This window comes from Heterocephalus glaber, unplaced genomic scaffold (assembly GCF_053883595.1).
Source record: "Heterocephalus glaber isolate CG9 unplaced genomic scaffold, H.glaber_assembly_v1.0 deba00001577, whole genome shotgun sequence".
In the NCBI taxonomy this organism is placed as follows: Eukaryota; Metazoa; Chordata; class Mammalia; order Rodentia; family Bathyergidae; genus Heterocephalus; species Heterocephalus glaber.
The window spans coordinates 15,156,930-15,171,606 of record NW_028258358.1 but is presented as its reverse complement, the minus strand read 5'-3'; the positions used below and the strand labels follow the sequence as shown (position 1 = coordinate 15,171,606).

The 14,677-nt window shown below is 35.4% G+C and overlaps 1 protein-coding gene across 1 annotated transcript in view; it reads right to left on the bottom strand.

The window, feature by feature from the left end:
• Ndfip2 (Nedd4 family interacting protein 2) overlaps positions 1-14,677 on the bottom strand; it is a 66,668-nt gene that overhangs the window by 23,599 nt on the left and 28,392 nt on the right. The window contains exon 2 of the mRNA XM_004845209.4: positions 2,879-3,044. Coding sequence (XP_004845266.1) covers positions 2,879-3,044 — 166 coding nt within the window. The remainder of the gene's footprint in view (positions 1-2,878; positions 3,045-14,677) is intronic.

The window sequence follows — 14,677 nt, the reverse complement described above, 5'->3', positions numbered from 1 at the left end:
TATATTTTCCATATTAGTTTACAATTTCATCAGAATTTCTTGTATTTTCAACATAAATACACATAATACTCTGGGAATACCATTCCCACTGTATTTCCATGTAAACAGATTTTAAAACAATTGTAATGCTATCAGTAAGAACTAAGAATCTAAAAGATCAGTTTTAGTCCAAGGATGAAAGTGATGGCAGCAACATATTATTGAATGCTATTCATCAGAAGACATTAGGGTCACAGATGCTGCTTAGAAAACACTATCGATATGTAAAAATGCCATACAAGGTCATATAAATACACTTCTTCCAGTCAGTTATACATACTCATATATTCAAAAGGAATGTATTATGAAACACTACGCAACTATCACATTTGACTAGTGATGTTGTTTAGATCTATAAAAACAAGCCATAAAATGACCTTATGGAAAATACAATCTTCAACAGAAGAAAATATCAATAGTTTTCACTAAAAAGAGATCCAAAATTCTAGAAATATTCAGTTCTTGTGCTCAGTTAATCCTCAGTGCTACAAAAACAAGCAAAAAAAAAAAGTCCTACACAAAACTTGTGCTCAATTAAAATCATGAGAAGACTGTAGGAATAAACAAACATCCAGATAACAAGTTCAACTGGTTTTATAGCGAAATTTACCTAACTTTTTAAAAATGAACATTTTTGTTGCTTAATACCAAAACTACAAAGATAGTACATAAAGTACTCATTGCAAAAACTCTCAATAAAATATTAACAAATCTAAACCTAGAAGCAATTAGACCATGACATATCCATTTAATCCAGAATAAATGTATTAATTTAAAGAAATCTACTAAAAAGATTTTCATTACAACAAAAATTAAAGGAGAAAAACCACTTGATTTATGATCAGGTACAAAAAAATGAGTTCAAAGGGTTTCTGGTCTATTGAAGCCATTTATTAAAATGGGGAAGACTATAGAAAAAGGTCTTGTGAAAGGGTAAAACAAAATAGGCAATTGCAGTCATTTCAAAAGTTAGTTTTCAAATTTTCTGAAACTGTCATCAAACAGAGACTAAACTGGGTATGGTGGTGCATGCGTATAATCCCAGCACTCGGGAGGCTGAGGCAGGAGGATCATCAAAAGTTAGAGGCCAGCCTTGGCTACACTACACAACAAGTTCAAGTCCAGCTTGGACTACACAGCAAGACCCTGTCTCAAAAAAAAAGAAAAAAGTACAGACTAATTTATCTTCTTTTGAAGAACAAAACTCATTAACTCTTTTGTAACACACCAAATATGGTGGAAGTGACACTATGTAACTTTCGGGGCAGTATCAGCAGGTGAGATGGCTTCCAGGTGACTTTTGCTGAGAATGCTGTTCTTGAAATCCTGTCATCATTCACTGAGGAAGCATGGGCCTGAAGAGGCCCCACGTTCTGTTCTGGCCAACAGTCCCAACTGAAGCTCTTACTGAAGCCAGAATGAGCCACCACACAACATGTGAAAAAGGGAGCCTTTGAAATGAAGGCCACCATACATGAAAATCACATGAGACTTTGAGGGAGAACAACATCATTGAGTCCAGTCCACTCTCAAAACCATGAGAATGAGTGATTGACATTTTTATGAAATTGGGAGTCACCTGTTACCCCAAAATAGCAACAATAACCCCCCAAAAGGGATCATAAATTTACTCTCCACTTCTCATAGATGTCATCAAGAAAACAATTATTATCAAATTCATTTTTATTTTGGTGGTGCTTGGAATTGAAACCAAGGCCTCTCACAAAGCTACATTTCTATTTCCAAATTGATTTTCTTTTTTTCAAATCTAAGGTAGCAAATACATTATGCTCTATTCTGGAAATTTGAAAATAATGAGAAAAAACAGCACCTAATAAATGTTACCAAGCAAGAAACCAACTCCTAAATCATAAAGCCAAAGACAAGACTGATGGAAATTAAGATAAAAATTGTCCATGAGGGACTGCGAGTATAGCTCAGTGATAGAGCGCTTTCCTAGTACGCACCAGGCCCTGGCTCCAACCCCGCACAGCAAAAAAGAAAACATGAAATTTTGCACTGAACAAGCACACTGATCAAATAATATATAAAAATAAAAGGAATATTCACTTATTAATTAGTACTTCATAAAGTTGATTTTCAGAACTGAATAAAAAGTGTAAATAAACTTGATGAAAGCAATCTTATACACTGCAAATGCATAATAGCGACCAGAAAAAGTTGATGTGAGTTTGAGAGACGTAAACGACATTAATTATACAATAAGATGAAATATTCTAGTGAAGAATTTTTTCTGTTAAAATGTTTTTCAACAACTTTTTAAAATAAATGTTCCATAATGAATATATAAAATATCTAGAGAAGTTAGTTATTTAGACTTTGAAGTTAACTATACAAATCAAAAGGCTACACAAAATCATAATAGTTTACCAATCATCATAATGACTAATTTGCCATTGCTGAGAAACACAAATTGTAGCCAGGGAAATAATTAAGATTAGTTCTCTAGAGTGACCTGAATAGAGAAGATAACAGCACCAAACAGGAATCGCTGCTTTGTACTCAGAATTACTACTGTGTGTACGGGTAATACTGTGTGTGTCCTTCACCTCTGCTCACACATTTCCACTCACTTGTCATCATTAATACTGTTTTATAAAGATGTAGGCACGTGCACACATATGCAGACATGCATGTGTGCACAGTTGTATATTTGTATATGCATGTGTGTATGCATGCATTTACATGTAATAAATGAATATATACTGAATATATACATGTGCATTTATGCTTAAAACCCATTAAGACTTGCTAATTGCACAAACCAAAGGGCACCCTCCAAAAGCAACTAGTAAAGACATGACTAGTTCTTTCATACCCGAAGTTGTAGGTACTTCCACGGTAATACTACTATAAGGTGGAGGAGAAGTATCAGTTTCAAGTGCTGGTGCTGAAGGAGCACTCTGCACAACTTGTGGTGTTGAGTTTGAAGTAGATGGCTGCTCTACAGCAGGTGATTCTGAATTGTCCTCTTCATTGTGAAGCTAGGAGATCAAAGAAAAAGAAAATTAATGTAATACTACTTATTTTTTAATTTAAGCTAATTTTAAAAGATCATTTCAGGCAAAAGATAGCCTTTGAACCAAACACAAAAATAACATCTTAAAGGACTAACAAAATTCTTAAAACACATAATCAGTCAGTAAAAAGTTACTGACAGTTTCTTTACAACAAAGACAAAGTTCAAAATTGCTTAAAGTGTTATGATTTAAAATACATTCCTATTTGTGAAATCCTTTTGTAGTTATTGTCTACCATCCATACTTATATACATATATACAGGAAAACTAAAAACATAGCTGCAATACCATCTCTACTATACCTGAATCTATAATTGGAAATAGAATCTGAATATAGAGCAATAACAATGTATAAACATTCTAAAAATGTGTAATAAATACTCTAAGTTTTCCCGAGTATAAAAAAAAATTACTTTTGAAACAAAATGAGCCAATGTGTATGTATGTGGAATTCTAAAAATGCTTTTCATCACAATGAATTCACTGAGAGCTCAATATGTGGGAATAATATGTTGAAATCTAATCATCAGAATGAATCTATTATTATCCTCAATTAAAAAAAGAAACAATCAATTGTGGAAGTACAGAAACTTGTCAAACATAGCAAAGACTAGGAAAGGTAAATTCAGAAGTTAAATCCAAGCAAAATGGCTGTAGAGTTGTTATGAACCAAAAGATGGAGGGAGAGGAGAGAAATTAAATTCAAAAGAATTAAACGAATTAAACAGAATTAAACAGAGGGAGGTGGGATGGAAGTGAGGGAAACGAAATTACATGGAATTAAATGGAAAGTAAAGGAACAAAAAGTAAAAAAAATTAAGATATAGTATGTCCCCAATGACTATAATTATTATGTACTACAAACATCTACTAATAAAATTTTTTTTAAAAAGATCATCTTGGGGCTGGGGATTTAGCTCAGTGCTTCCACTGCCTGCCTCGCAAGTGCAAGGTCCCAAGTTCAATCCCTGGTACCAAAAAAAAAAATCATCTTTTAGGAATTGATAACTACATGCATCAATATCATAAAAAGTGATTTATCAAGGAGGTACTGTAGTTGATCCTTATTTCGAAAAGAGGGCTTAATAAAATATTTAAGTTACTTCTAAACTAGAACCTCATTCTGAAAAGAAACTACTGTTTGTAATATTATTCAATGTTCGCTATTTTAATTTATTCCTGTTAGTTTACGAAATTCAACGTTAAAAACAATCCTTCAGTGAAATTTTGTCACAGAGCTAGTACATGTACAAATTTTGAGTGCTGTGGTATAACAAAACAAACACAGATTTTGGATTTTAGAAACATGATGTAAATTCTGTTCTACCTTTTAGGAGCTTTGGTAAACTTATCTTCTTCATGCCTCAGCATTTACCTGTAAGTTCTAAATGCAGCCAAAATCCTTATAGGGTTGTCAAGTAATATCTGGACAGCATCTAGTGTAACAACTAACAGAGAAGACATTTAATAAATACTTGTCTTCTCTTCCTTTTTATTTAGTGTACTTTATTTCATAAACTCAAGACAAATTATAAGGTGCCAAAATAAGCAGTCACTAACTTACCTCTTTAAAAAAATTATATGCACAAAATGGGCAATTTTCTATTACCAAGCTATTTGCCTATGGCTTGGTAAGTGATCACACTAGAAAAATATTTTTGTGAGTTAATGAATTATAACTTTTAACAGAACCATGATAAACATACCTAAATTACTTCTCAAGTTACTAAGACAACTTTTTCCACAGACATCATAGCACCAAGGATCGAATAATAAAATTGAGTAAGAGAAACTGAATTCTAAGTTTAAATAACCATAAATGCATTTTGTATGAGCTTTCCATTAACTTGTAGCACTTTTCAAAGCAGGCACTAAATGAGCAGCCTCCTGACTGGCAATACTTTACATCTGTATTACAAAGCACCTCCCGTGATTTCCCCGTAAAAGCTACCCAGGAGACTCCTTCACCTAGTCATCTTTAATTCATTATAGTTTTAAGAGAAAAATGTCAGATGAGCAAAGTAAGATAAATAAAAGTAAAGGACAGATATTTACAATATAATTACAATATAAACAATTAAGTAACAGTGAAGGTGTCAAAAAGAGAAAGCCACTTATCCACATCTATTAAGGCTGCAAATGTAGATATAATGAAGTTTACTAAAAAAATTATCTTCTATGACCAAAGCTCTCCTCCAGATCCTCACAAAGTAATATTCCTTATCATATCAAATACAGTACATAAATGTACTCCTGACAATGACAAATTCATTTTAAAACCTGACAAAGTTTACTCAAATAACTACAATGAAAGGAATAAGTACAGGCACTTGTACATATGATCTCTAAAATAAACTTTGGAGCCTGTAAACACACCCTAATTTATTGCCCTAGCATAGTTTTGTTTTTACAAGATTATTATACATAGTATATCTTTGTTATGCACCAAAAGTAAAACCCAATAACTCACTCAAGAGGCTCTACCCACACTAGATATAGCTTTCAATTTATTTTAAATGCAACATTCTAGTTTTGAGACCTTTGCAAGCAATGAAATTATAATTGCCTTCCTATAACTCCCTTTTAAATACACCCATACAAGGGTTCAAATCAAATTACATGTTTATCAATTCAGACAATGCCATTTGGGAATAATTTTCCTTAATTGTGGTGTCCAACAGTTCTATTTCACATTCTTTAGCAATTACCTAAACAGCAAAAACAGGGACGGGGGTGAGGAGGGACCAAGACCTATATGTGATGACCCAGGCTTTGTGTCCTATCATCTCAAAAGCAATCCACCCACCTCTTTCTACAATGAACCTCCTGAAAAACTGTGGGCAGTATAGTGCAGCACATAGAAATGAAAATCTGCCTTTATAGTGATCAAGGAGGTAAGAATAGTGGCATACTGAAGGAGCCATGAATTTTTATCGGAAGAAAAATGGACGACAAGAGGGTTGCCTTAAAAGTATGAGTAGCCAGACTCTACAGGTGAGCACTGAGTGTTTTTAATGGCAAGAACACTGTAAGCACAATGACAGATTCTAACTGGAAGTCTAGCCTTCTATTTCTGCTAATTGGCATGTCTCCTACAATATGGCCATTCATTCTATCTTAAGGTGATAAAATATTATTGTAGTAACTAGAAGTTTTGTAGTAACTACAAGTTTTGTGAAGCCAGATACCTCAGTGAATGTTTTCTAAAAGTACAAGGTGAGAATGCGTAGGTGTGCTCTGCTCGGCACGCAGTGCACTGCATCACAGCCTGGTTGGTGTGGCTGTTGTTGGCCTAGTAACAGTATGGGTTTAAAAAAAATTTGTCTACTCATTTCATTTCTTTTAAGTTTTAATTTGAGCACTACAGCAAGAAAAGTTGAGAAAAATTATTTTAAAGTTCTTTTAAAAAGGTACCTAAAAAGCTGATATATTTTGTATACTACCATATTATGACTACACTTACGTTCTGTACCAAAGGGCAAAACTGGAAATAAGAACAGAGGCAAGGAGATAAATTATAGCTCAACTTTTAAAAACATGATTATTACAACTACCCAGGGCACCAGCCCTTTTGTGAGTCAACAAATGCTTTTCTGTAGAGTTCAGACCTGGCAAGGCTGTGACATAGCTTGGGTAACCACACACCCATTTTTCTTAGGACACTTCTACTTTATACCTATTGTTCCAGGCACCCACTCAATCCATCCTTTTCCCCACTAGTTTCATTCTCAAAAATGCTCAAATTTTATAAATTAAATGGTGAATCTATATGCAATGGAATTTCCAGGTTCAGTAGAAAATTATACCATGACAAAGATTCCTTCTGACTCAATGTTAATAAAACCCATAGTAGTTGACATTAATAAAAATCTATCATATGCTGCCTTGCTTAACACATATTTTAGAGAAGAAAACAGATTTAGGTTGCAATAAAATCAAATGGCAGAGTCAAGCTGTTCATCTAAGTTACCCAAGAAGAAAAGGAGCTCCCTCATCTGTGCTCCTAAGTACCTGTAATTTAATAATACAGGTGCAAAGAGGCCCCCCCTACTCCCCGGGATGCGTAGTGTTCTAAACCAACAGCTCAGAAAAGAGGTTCCCAATGGACCATGCTGCTTATTAGCAAATACAGCGAGATTTTCTATCAATAAAACTGAATTAACTCTCTCTCTCTCTCTCTCTCACACACACACACACACACACACACACACACACACACACATACACACACCCTGCTAAGCAAATAAACAGAATTTTCTCAAATTTAGGTTTCTTTCCCAAATTTCTGTCCCGCCAAATCTTTGCTGCCTCTAGACACTTTTTTGCTAGTGGGAGCTAGCATGACAAAGCAAACATAAGAACAATTAGGAAACAAATGTACAAGCAGCAAATGAATATTAATTTTAAAAAGCTACAAGTTGGCAAATCATGTCATTCTCAGCTTGTTTGGAATGTACACTAAAGTTTGGCATGGTTTTATATGTCATAATATAATACAGGCATATTTTCTGCTAGTAAAAACATTTCTTGTTGGTATGACAGAATATGTTGGTATTTCATGGTGTTCCACAAAAAGCATCATGAGCTCCAGGCACTCCATCATCAGACCAAGTTTGCAAAATAACAGTCATCAGGTACTTTCACCAAGACAAAACTAAGTCGTCATTTTAAAAAACCGAGGGGTTTTAATTTCATCCTAAATTACTGTTGTCTGCTCATGATACATCAAATGAAAAAAAAAGTAGATTACATACAGTGTGCAACTGGCTTTTAAAACTAATAATGAAGAGATATTACTGATGAATACATAAGAACAATCAAAATTTCTAGAAGAAATACTTGTAGGTAGGGGGAGAGACTTCACTTTACTATGTGAAATTTTCACCTTAAACGACTTTCAAATTTTTAATAAATAAAAGCAAAATGCAATAAAATTAAACCTCTAATTTCCAACATGACATATCTCTGGATCAAAAATTTTAAGATATTTTCCATGTGCTATGATAAAAAGCTCTAACATAAAATATCACATATACCAGTTCCCTTGGGATTATATATATATATATATATATATATATATATATATATATATATGTAATTTTTTTGTTGAAAATGATACAATCTAGAATTGTGTGCCAGTTAATTTGATTTGTTAACTTCAATTCTACTGGATTAAGAGCCTTCTGGAGAGGTGACAGAATCAAGGACCACTGTACTCATAAGTGGATAGATTCACTGAGGTTCCGAGCTGATGGTGCTGTGAAGGGGTCTGGGGAGGAGGGCATCCCTTTGAGGGTAGACCAGCTGCTGGGTGGTCTGTGCTCTTCCCTGTACTCAGCTTCCAGCCCGTGCGGATGGCGATATTTCAACCATGGAGCCAGCTGACCATGGACTGTTTCCTCTGAAATGGTGAGAAGAATCAAACTTCTCATCCCTAAGTTGCAGTGACACCTATTTTGTCCCAGCGATGGGCAGCTGACCAATAAAACTGTAATCAAACAACGAGTATATTTAAAGAATGCAAATCAACCAGCACAGTGGCACAGGCCTATGACCTCAGCTACATGGAGACTAAAGCAGGAGGATCACAAGTTAGAGGCCAGCCTGGGTAACTCGGGGAACTCTTGCCTCAAAATAAATAAAAGGGGCTGGGGATGTCACTCGGTGGTGACCCCTGCATCTGAGCCCCAATATTCCAAGGAGGGTAAAAAGCAAATCAGAAATATTATCTGTCTTTTTAAGAAAATGTAAGGGAAGAGATTATTAATGGGGCAATAAAGTGATTAAAGAATAGAAAATTAAATTTATACTGCCAGACTAGACTGTTTTACTGACATCAAGACTTGTGTACCCATTAATCAGTCCAATTTTTAAAAATACATCAAACAATAGCAAGAAAGAGCCCTGGGCTGATGTTCAATTCTTAATTCTACATACTGTTCAGAGCTCAGCTTAAAATCAAGTTGTTAAGAAAGCCTTTGTAATCTCCCCAAAAAGAAAAAGTTTCTTTGATATACAATGTAATCATAATCTTAACTATTTATCGGAGTACCATAACAGCATTTTGTGTGACTTTTGATTTATAATATTTTCCCAGCTAAAGAAAGAGCTATACAAACATGAAGGTTTTGTCTGTGTTGGTAAACACTGAAAATAAAAAGTGACCCCTAAAAATACACTGATTTCAGCTTTGTTTTTTTTTTTAAGGCAGTACAAGTCACCAGTCACAAATAACATAAGATGGAAAGCCTTCAGAGAATAACCTTGCTAACTCTAGTACTTTGAAGGCTCTCACAGCTAGTTATTACCTTCTTTCTTGGTAAATTAAAGGGAAGGTGTTGGAGAATATTTGCATCTCAAAGACCTTCAAGGAACAAAGGAAGGTAAGCAGGTGGGGTAAAGGCCTTATATAAATTTCTACTTTCAAAAGAGCTACACCTCTGGTTAAATTCCTTTCATATGCTAAAACTGCAACATGAGTATCCTAGATGCTAAAATTCCCTCCCTGGATGCAAAGTGTTCCAGAGGACACACTAATTAGCTGCATTCTGTCCTTTAAATGACATATGCTCCTTAAAATATTAGAAAATATTTTTTTAAAAGATACTCTACAAAACTACATCTAGCTTACAAAATATGTAGTGAAAAATTTGCCTACAATTATGCCTCTGTATCAACTAATCAATGTATCTTATGTGTGTGTGTGTGGGGGGGGGGATGTGTGTTCTACTGAGGACTGAATGCAGGGCTTGCAACTGAGCTACATCCCCCAGCTGTTTTTTAAAATTTTGAGATAGGGTCTCATTAAGTCACTGAATTGCCCAAGCCTGGCTAGAACCTGCAATCCTCTTGCTTCATCCTCCCAGAGTGCGGGGATTATAGGTGGGATTATGGGTTTGCACCACCACCTTCAGATATTATCACAAATTATTAACAGCTTGCTGATCTCCTAATAGCATTCTCTTTCTCTTTCCCCTCTTTCTTTTTTTCTTTTTCTTTCTTTCTCTTTCCTTCACCCACCCCTTTCCCTATTTCCTGAATATATGCCCTGCTGGAATCCTCTCAAATTCTCTCATCTAAGGTCCTCTCCATTGAGGCATTGCTTGCTCCCTGGTTGCCTCTACACGCCTTTTCATAATCCCACAATCTAGCTCACATAAATTTAGCGTGAAAAGACCATAGTATGGGCCACAATGTGTGTATATTTCACCATGGGAAGATTTTCACCATCACTCTTTTTGCTTTTATTCTCACATGTATATTAACATATTTTAAATTTACTTTTAAAAGAAGGCATTTTTTGAAATATGGTCACTAATTTGGGTTTATGTCTGTCCACAATATCCTACTTTATGAATGCAAGCAGCTGAGATATATTAATTAGTGACTATGCCACAGTTTGAGGCAATTAGGGTGAAGTAAGCGAGTTAACCAGAAACTCTCCAATAGCATGTGTCTGAACCGTACCCCTTTTCCTCCCTGGATGGCTTGTTCAAAGTGATAAGTTAACCAGCACATAGCTTACCTGTGGTTAAGAACAAAGGACAGGACATGTTATATTGCTGCCCTAACCATATAGATAGGAATTTCCTGCCAGATCCCAAAAATTGGATTTTAATCTAACTTGCAATCTGCTTCTGTACCCCTGTGCTTGCTCAAAGATGAGATCATGACATTCTATTGTGTGATTTTTTCCCCCTTTAAAAACTGGCTTCCCTGCTTGATTGGTACCAAGGGAGGTGGGAACATGAGCTCGCCCTCTGGTCGCCAGCTATCAACAGGACATTTAATTTGGACATTTTTTGTGGCATGATTTTTTCACTGAGACAGCTGTAACAAGGGTAGAAATGTGACTGTCTCCCTAAACTCTCTCTCTCACTACAAATTCGCAGTATCATGGATGGGAATTAATCCACTATACTCCAGGATGAGCCCCTGACTATCAACATCAGTCATACTCCTCTGGCACAGCACCGTTCTCCCACCTAACTATGGCCTTCCTGGTCCAAGGAAAGGAACTAAAATAACAATGTAAGATAAACCAATCAGGGGCTGTCCCAAAACTGTGTGAGACTAAAGTCAGGAAATGAAGGAAAACTGAAGTGATGAGTTCCCCCCTTCCATAACAAGGGTATGGAAGCACCCAGGCACTTTTTGGTACTCAGGTGAATTAATAGCGCTAATCTCCAAGCCAAACTTGCCTTCCACCAAATTATGTTTTATTAGAAATAACAATATAAGCCAATTCTAGTTTTTAAGATTTCCTTTGTCAAATGGCTTGGGAACCAAAATTTAGAAACCCAAATTTCATATTTTTTTAAAATACATTTTAAGAGTCCCTGTGACTCTTATTACTATTTTCTGGTTTTTATATAATCAGTAAATTCTATTGATATAGGACACCAAGTAATCCAAATAAGGGAAATATTATATCTCCCAACCTGCCAGATACCCAAAACGCGAGTTCGTGTTCTCTAAAATCGAAGAATGAATTCTAGGAACAACGGAGGTTAAGAGTAGGAAAAATTTATTGAGAGAAAGATAGCTTTTGTCTAAGAGAGACAAAAGGAGGACCAGAAAGTGGGTTGCCCATCCACTCCACTTCTCAAAGGTGTCTTATGGGGCAAACCCGTGAGTTGAGGCAGGTACAAAGTGGGACAAAACTGTAAGATCCAATGGAAAATCGTAAGGTGGCCATGAGGTGGGACAAAACCATGATCAACCAAAAGATTACAAGTATATTCACCCAGGTAATATTGATTAAATGGAGATCAAATGGGTAAGCTAGTTATATAGCAAGGTACATGGATTTCCTGGAAGGAGCGGGCCAGCTAGGGATGTTTTGGTCCCTAACTAAGGTGACAGATGTCTATTTAGAATATCAATCACTGCTATTCATCCCCAGGCAAAGTAGGTGGGTGTAGTAGTTTCTCTCTTTTTATGTTAACCTTCAGTGAATATGCCTCAGCTGTTTTCCATGCTGAGAGTCCAGCCTTGTCTAACTGCCTTATAATTTTTAAGTAACTTATCTATCTGCAATACTATCATTTGATTTTAGTTTACTGACTTTTTCCTCTTATCTTCCTTGTGCCACTGATCCTACCTACTGATTTTTTATTTCATATCTTTTTCCATTCTAAAATTTTTATTTGGTTTATTCTTTATGTTTTCTATTTACTGATGAGATTCTCTATCTTACCAATGCTTACAGGGTAATTTTGCTTTGCTTCCCAGGCATAGTTATAATGGCTGCTTTAAAATCCATGTTATTATAATAAGAGTCATCTTGGGGTTGGTATCTCCTGATTGTGTTTGCCCTGAAGAATGATTTCTATTTTCCAGTATATCTAGTAATTTTGGATTCTTTCCTGGATTTGGATTGTTTTGTTTTGTCCTCTGGAGAATATTAGTATTTTTGTTTTAGGGGGCATTTGACACCAGTATATTCAGATTGTAAGCAATGCTGAAAGAAAATTAAAAAGCTGGGGGATTGATACTATCTGACTTCAAGACTTTCTAAAAAACTATGGTAATCAAAGCAGTGTGATACTAGTGGGAAAAAAAATAGACAAATAGATCAGTGGAACAGAAGAGAGAATACAGAAATAGACCCAAATAATCAATTGGTTTTGCAGAAGCTACTCTGATGCATTTTTTTAGAAGAAGAAATTTTAAATGATGTTTGAATTTATAAAATTATTTTAATCTCGAGTTATCCAAATACTCTAATGCTGATTTTTACAAGTCAATCTACGTACTGGTGTTCCACCTAATACAGGCACTGATAATATAATGGTAACAATTTATAATAAAAGATTTTATTTCTTTCCTGTTTCTTTAATCAAATTATATAAGGATAATTTGACAGATTCTCCAGAAAAGTTTCTCGATTTGCATGTAGCACTAAAAACAAGTCATCAAATGTAGTAGTTAGCAAAGTTTAAAAACTAAAATCTTCTGAAGAGTATACAATAAAGGACTGAGATTTCAAACATTAAAGCACTGTAAAAATAGCAAGAGAGTTTGCTGGACTTGGAATAAGCCCTCTTTCAGCAATCAAAATCTGAATATTCAAAAGGTTTTAAAAGCAAAACTACTCAGATTGAAAACAAGAGCTAGTAAATTCTAATTGAAACCACTTCCTTCCAGAAACACCCAGCTACCAATCAGCACTGGTTCTCAAGGCCTGGGAGGGATTAGGGAGCCTGGCTTGAGGGTATTCAGTTCCGGTCTCCCTAAACATCCTATGCCTCTAAAATTTCAGAAATGTGTTTTATTCATCTGGATGTCCTCTACAACAGATTAGTGGTAGTTTGGGACATAGAATATGCCACTCCTTAAATGCACTGCATTCTAACTTCTCAGTTTTTCTCTTACCAAAAGGGAGCTAACTCAAACAATGAATGTCATTTTCACTAAACAACTCCAGATCAAGTACAGAATCACACTTCATAGATACTACAAGTCTCACAGAACTTTACACATAGTAGAAACTTTAAATATTTAATCAACTATCTGCCTGACAGGCTCAGGCAGGATTGCCTCAAGTTCAGGGCCAACCTGTGTTAGTCAGTTCAAGGACAGCTTGAACTACATAGCAAGACTGTCTCAAAAAACTAACTAAATAAATAAATATCACAAGGAGCTTACCCTGTCCCGCTACAAAATCAGAGTAGGCTAAGGTCTCTGGATTAAGGATAAACTGCCTAACACTCTTCACACACTGATGGAAGATCAGTGATTTGTAGCACAGTACAATAACAAATGTTCATATATAGGACTGTTAGTCAAGAATTCATACATAAGACTTATGAACCTAACGTCATAAAAGAAGAAATTTTTAAAATTACAAGTTAGTAAAAGTAACTCTAGAAACTAAACTTTATTGGACAAAACACATGAAACAACAGCACAGAGGGAACATAAATTATTAATAAAAATGAGAAAATGTTCCTAGCAATTAAAATAAAATAGTACGTTGGGAAGGATGGACTTGGAGTTGAACTACTGCTAATGAGAATATAAATTAATACAATCACTTTGAGTAACAAGTTGGCAACTCAGAGTAAAGTTTAAGGTATGCATACCTAATAATTCTACTTCTAGATCTCAACACTAGAAAGGTCCCACACTTGTGAGGTACATTAGGGCTGGGGCAAACTGAACAAGCAACTGGACAGCACATACCAAAGGTCATAAAAATCCAAAGGACATGTACAGAACACAGGACCCATGGCTCCTGAGTGCTGTACACAGAACCAATCAGAAAGTCACAGTTTCAATCCTTCAGTCTGGTGCTATGTGCTGGACCAATCAGAAAAGAGCTATTTTCTCAATCTTTCTCTTTCTTTTTTTAGTTTTTGTTTTTTTGAGACAGGGTCTCTCTACGTAGTTCAGGCTGTCCTTGAACTCACTATGTAGCTTAGGCTGGCCTCAAACTCACAGTGATCCTCCTGAGTGCTAGGATTACAGGTGTAGGCCACCACACATCACAAAAAAAGCTATTTTCAGTCCTTCATTTCACCTGGTGGGAAGCCAAGCAAGTCTTTCTTAGGGCAGTTTAAATCTGGCACAAGGCCAACTGAGTTTTTGATAGG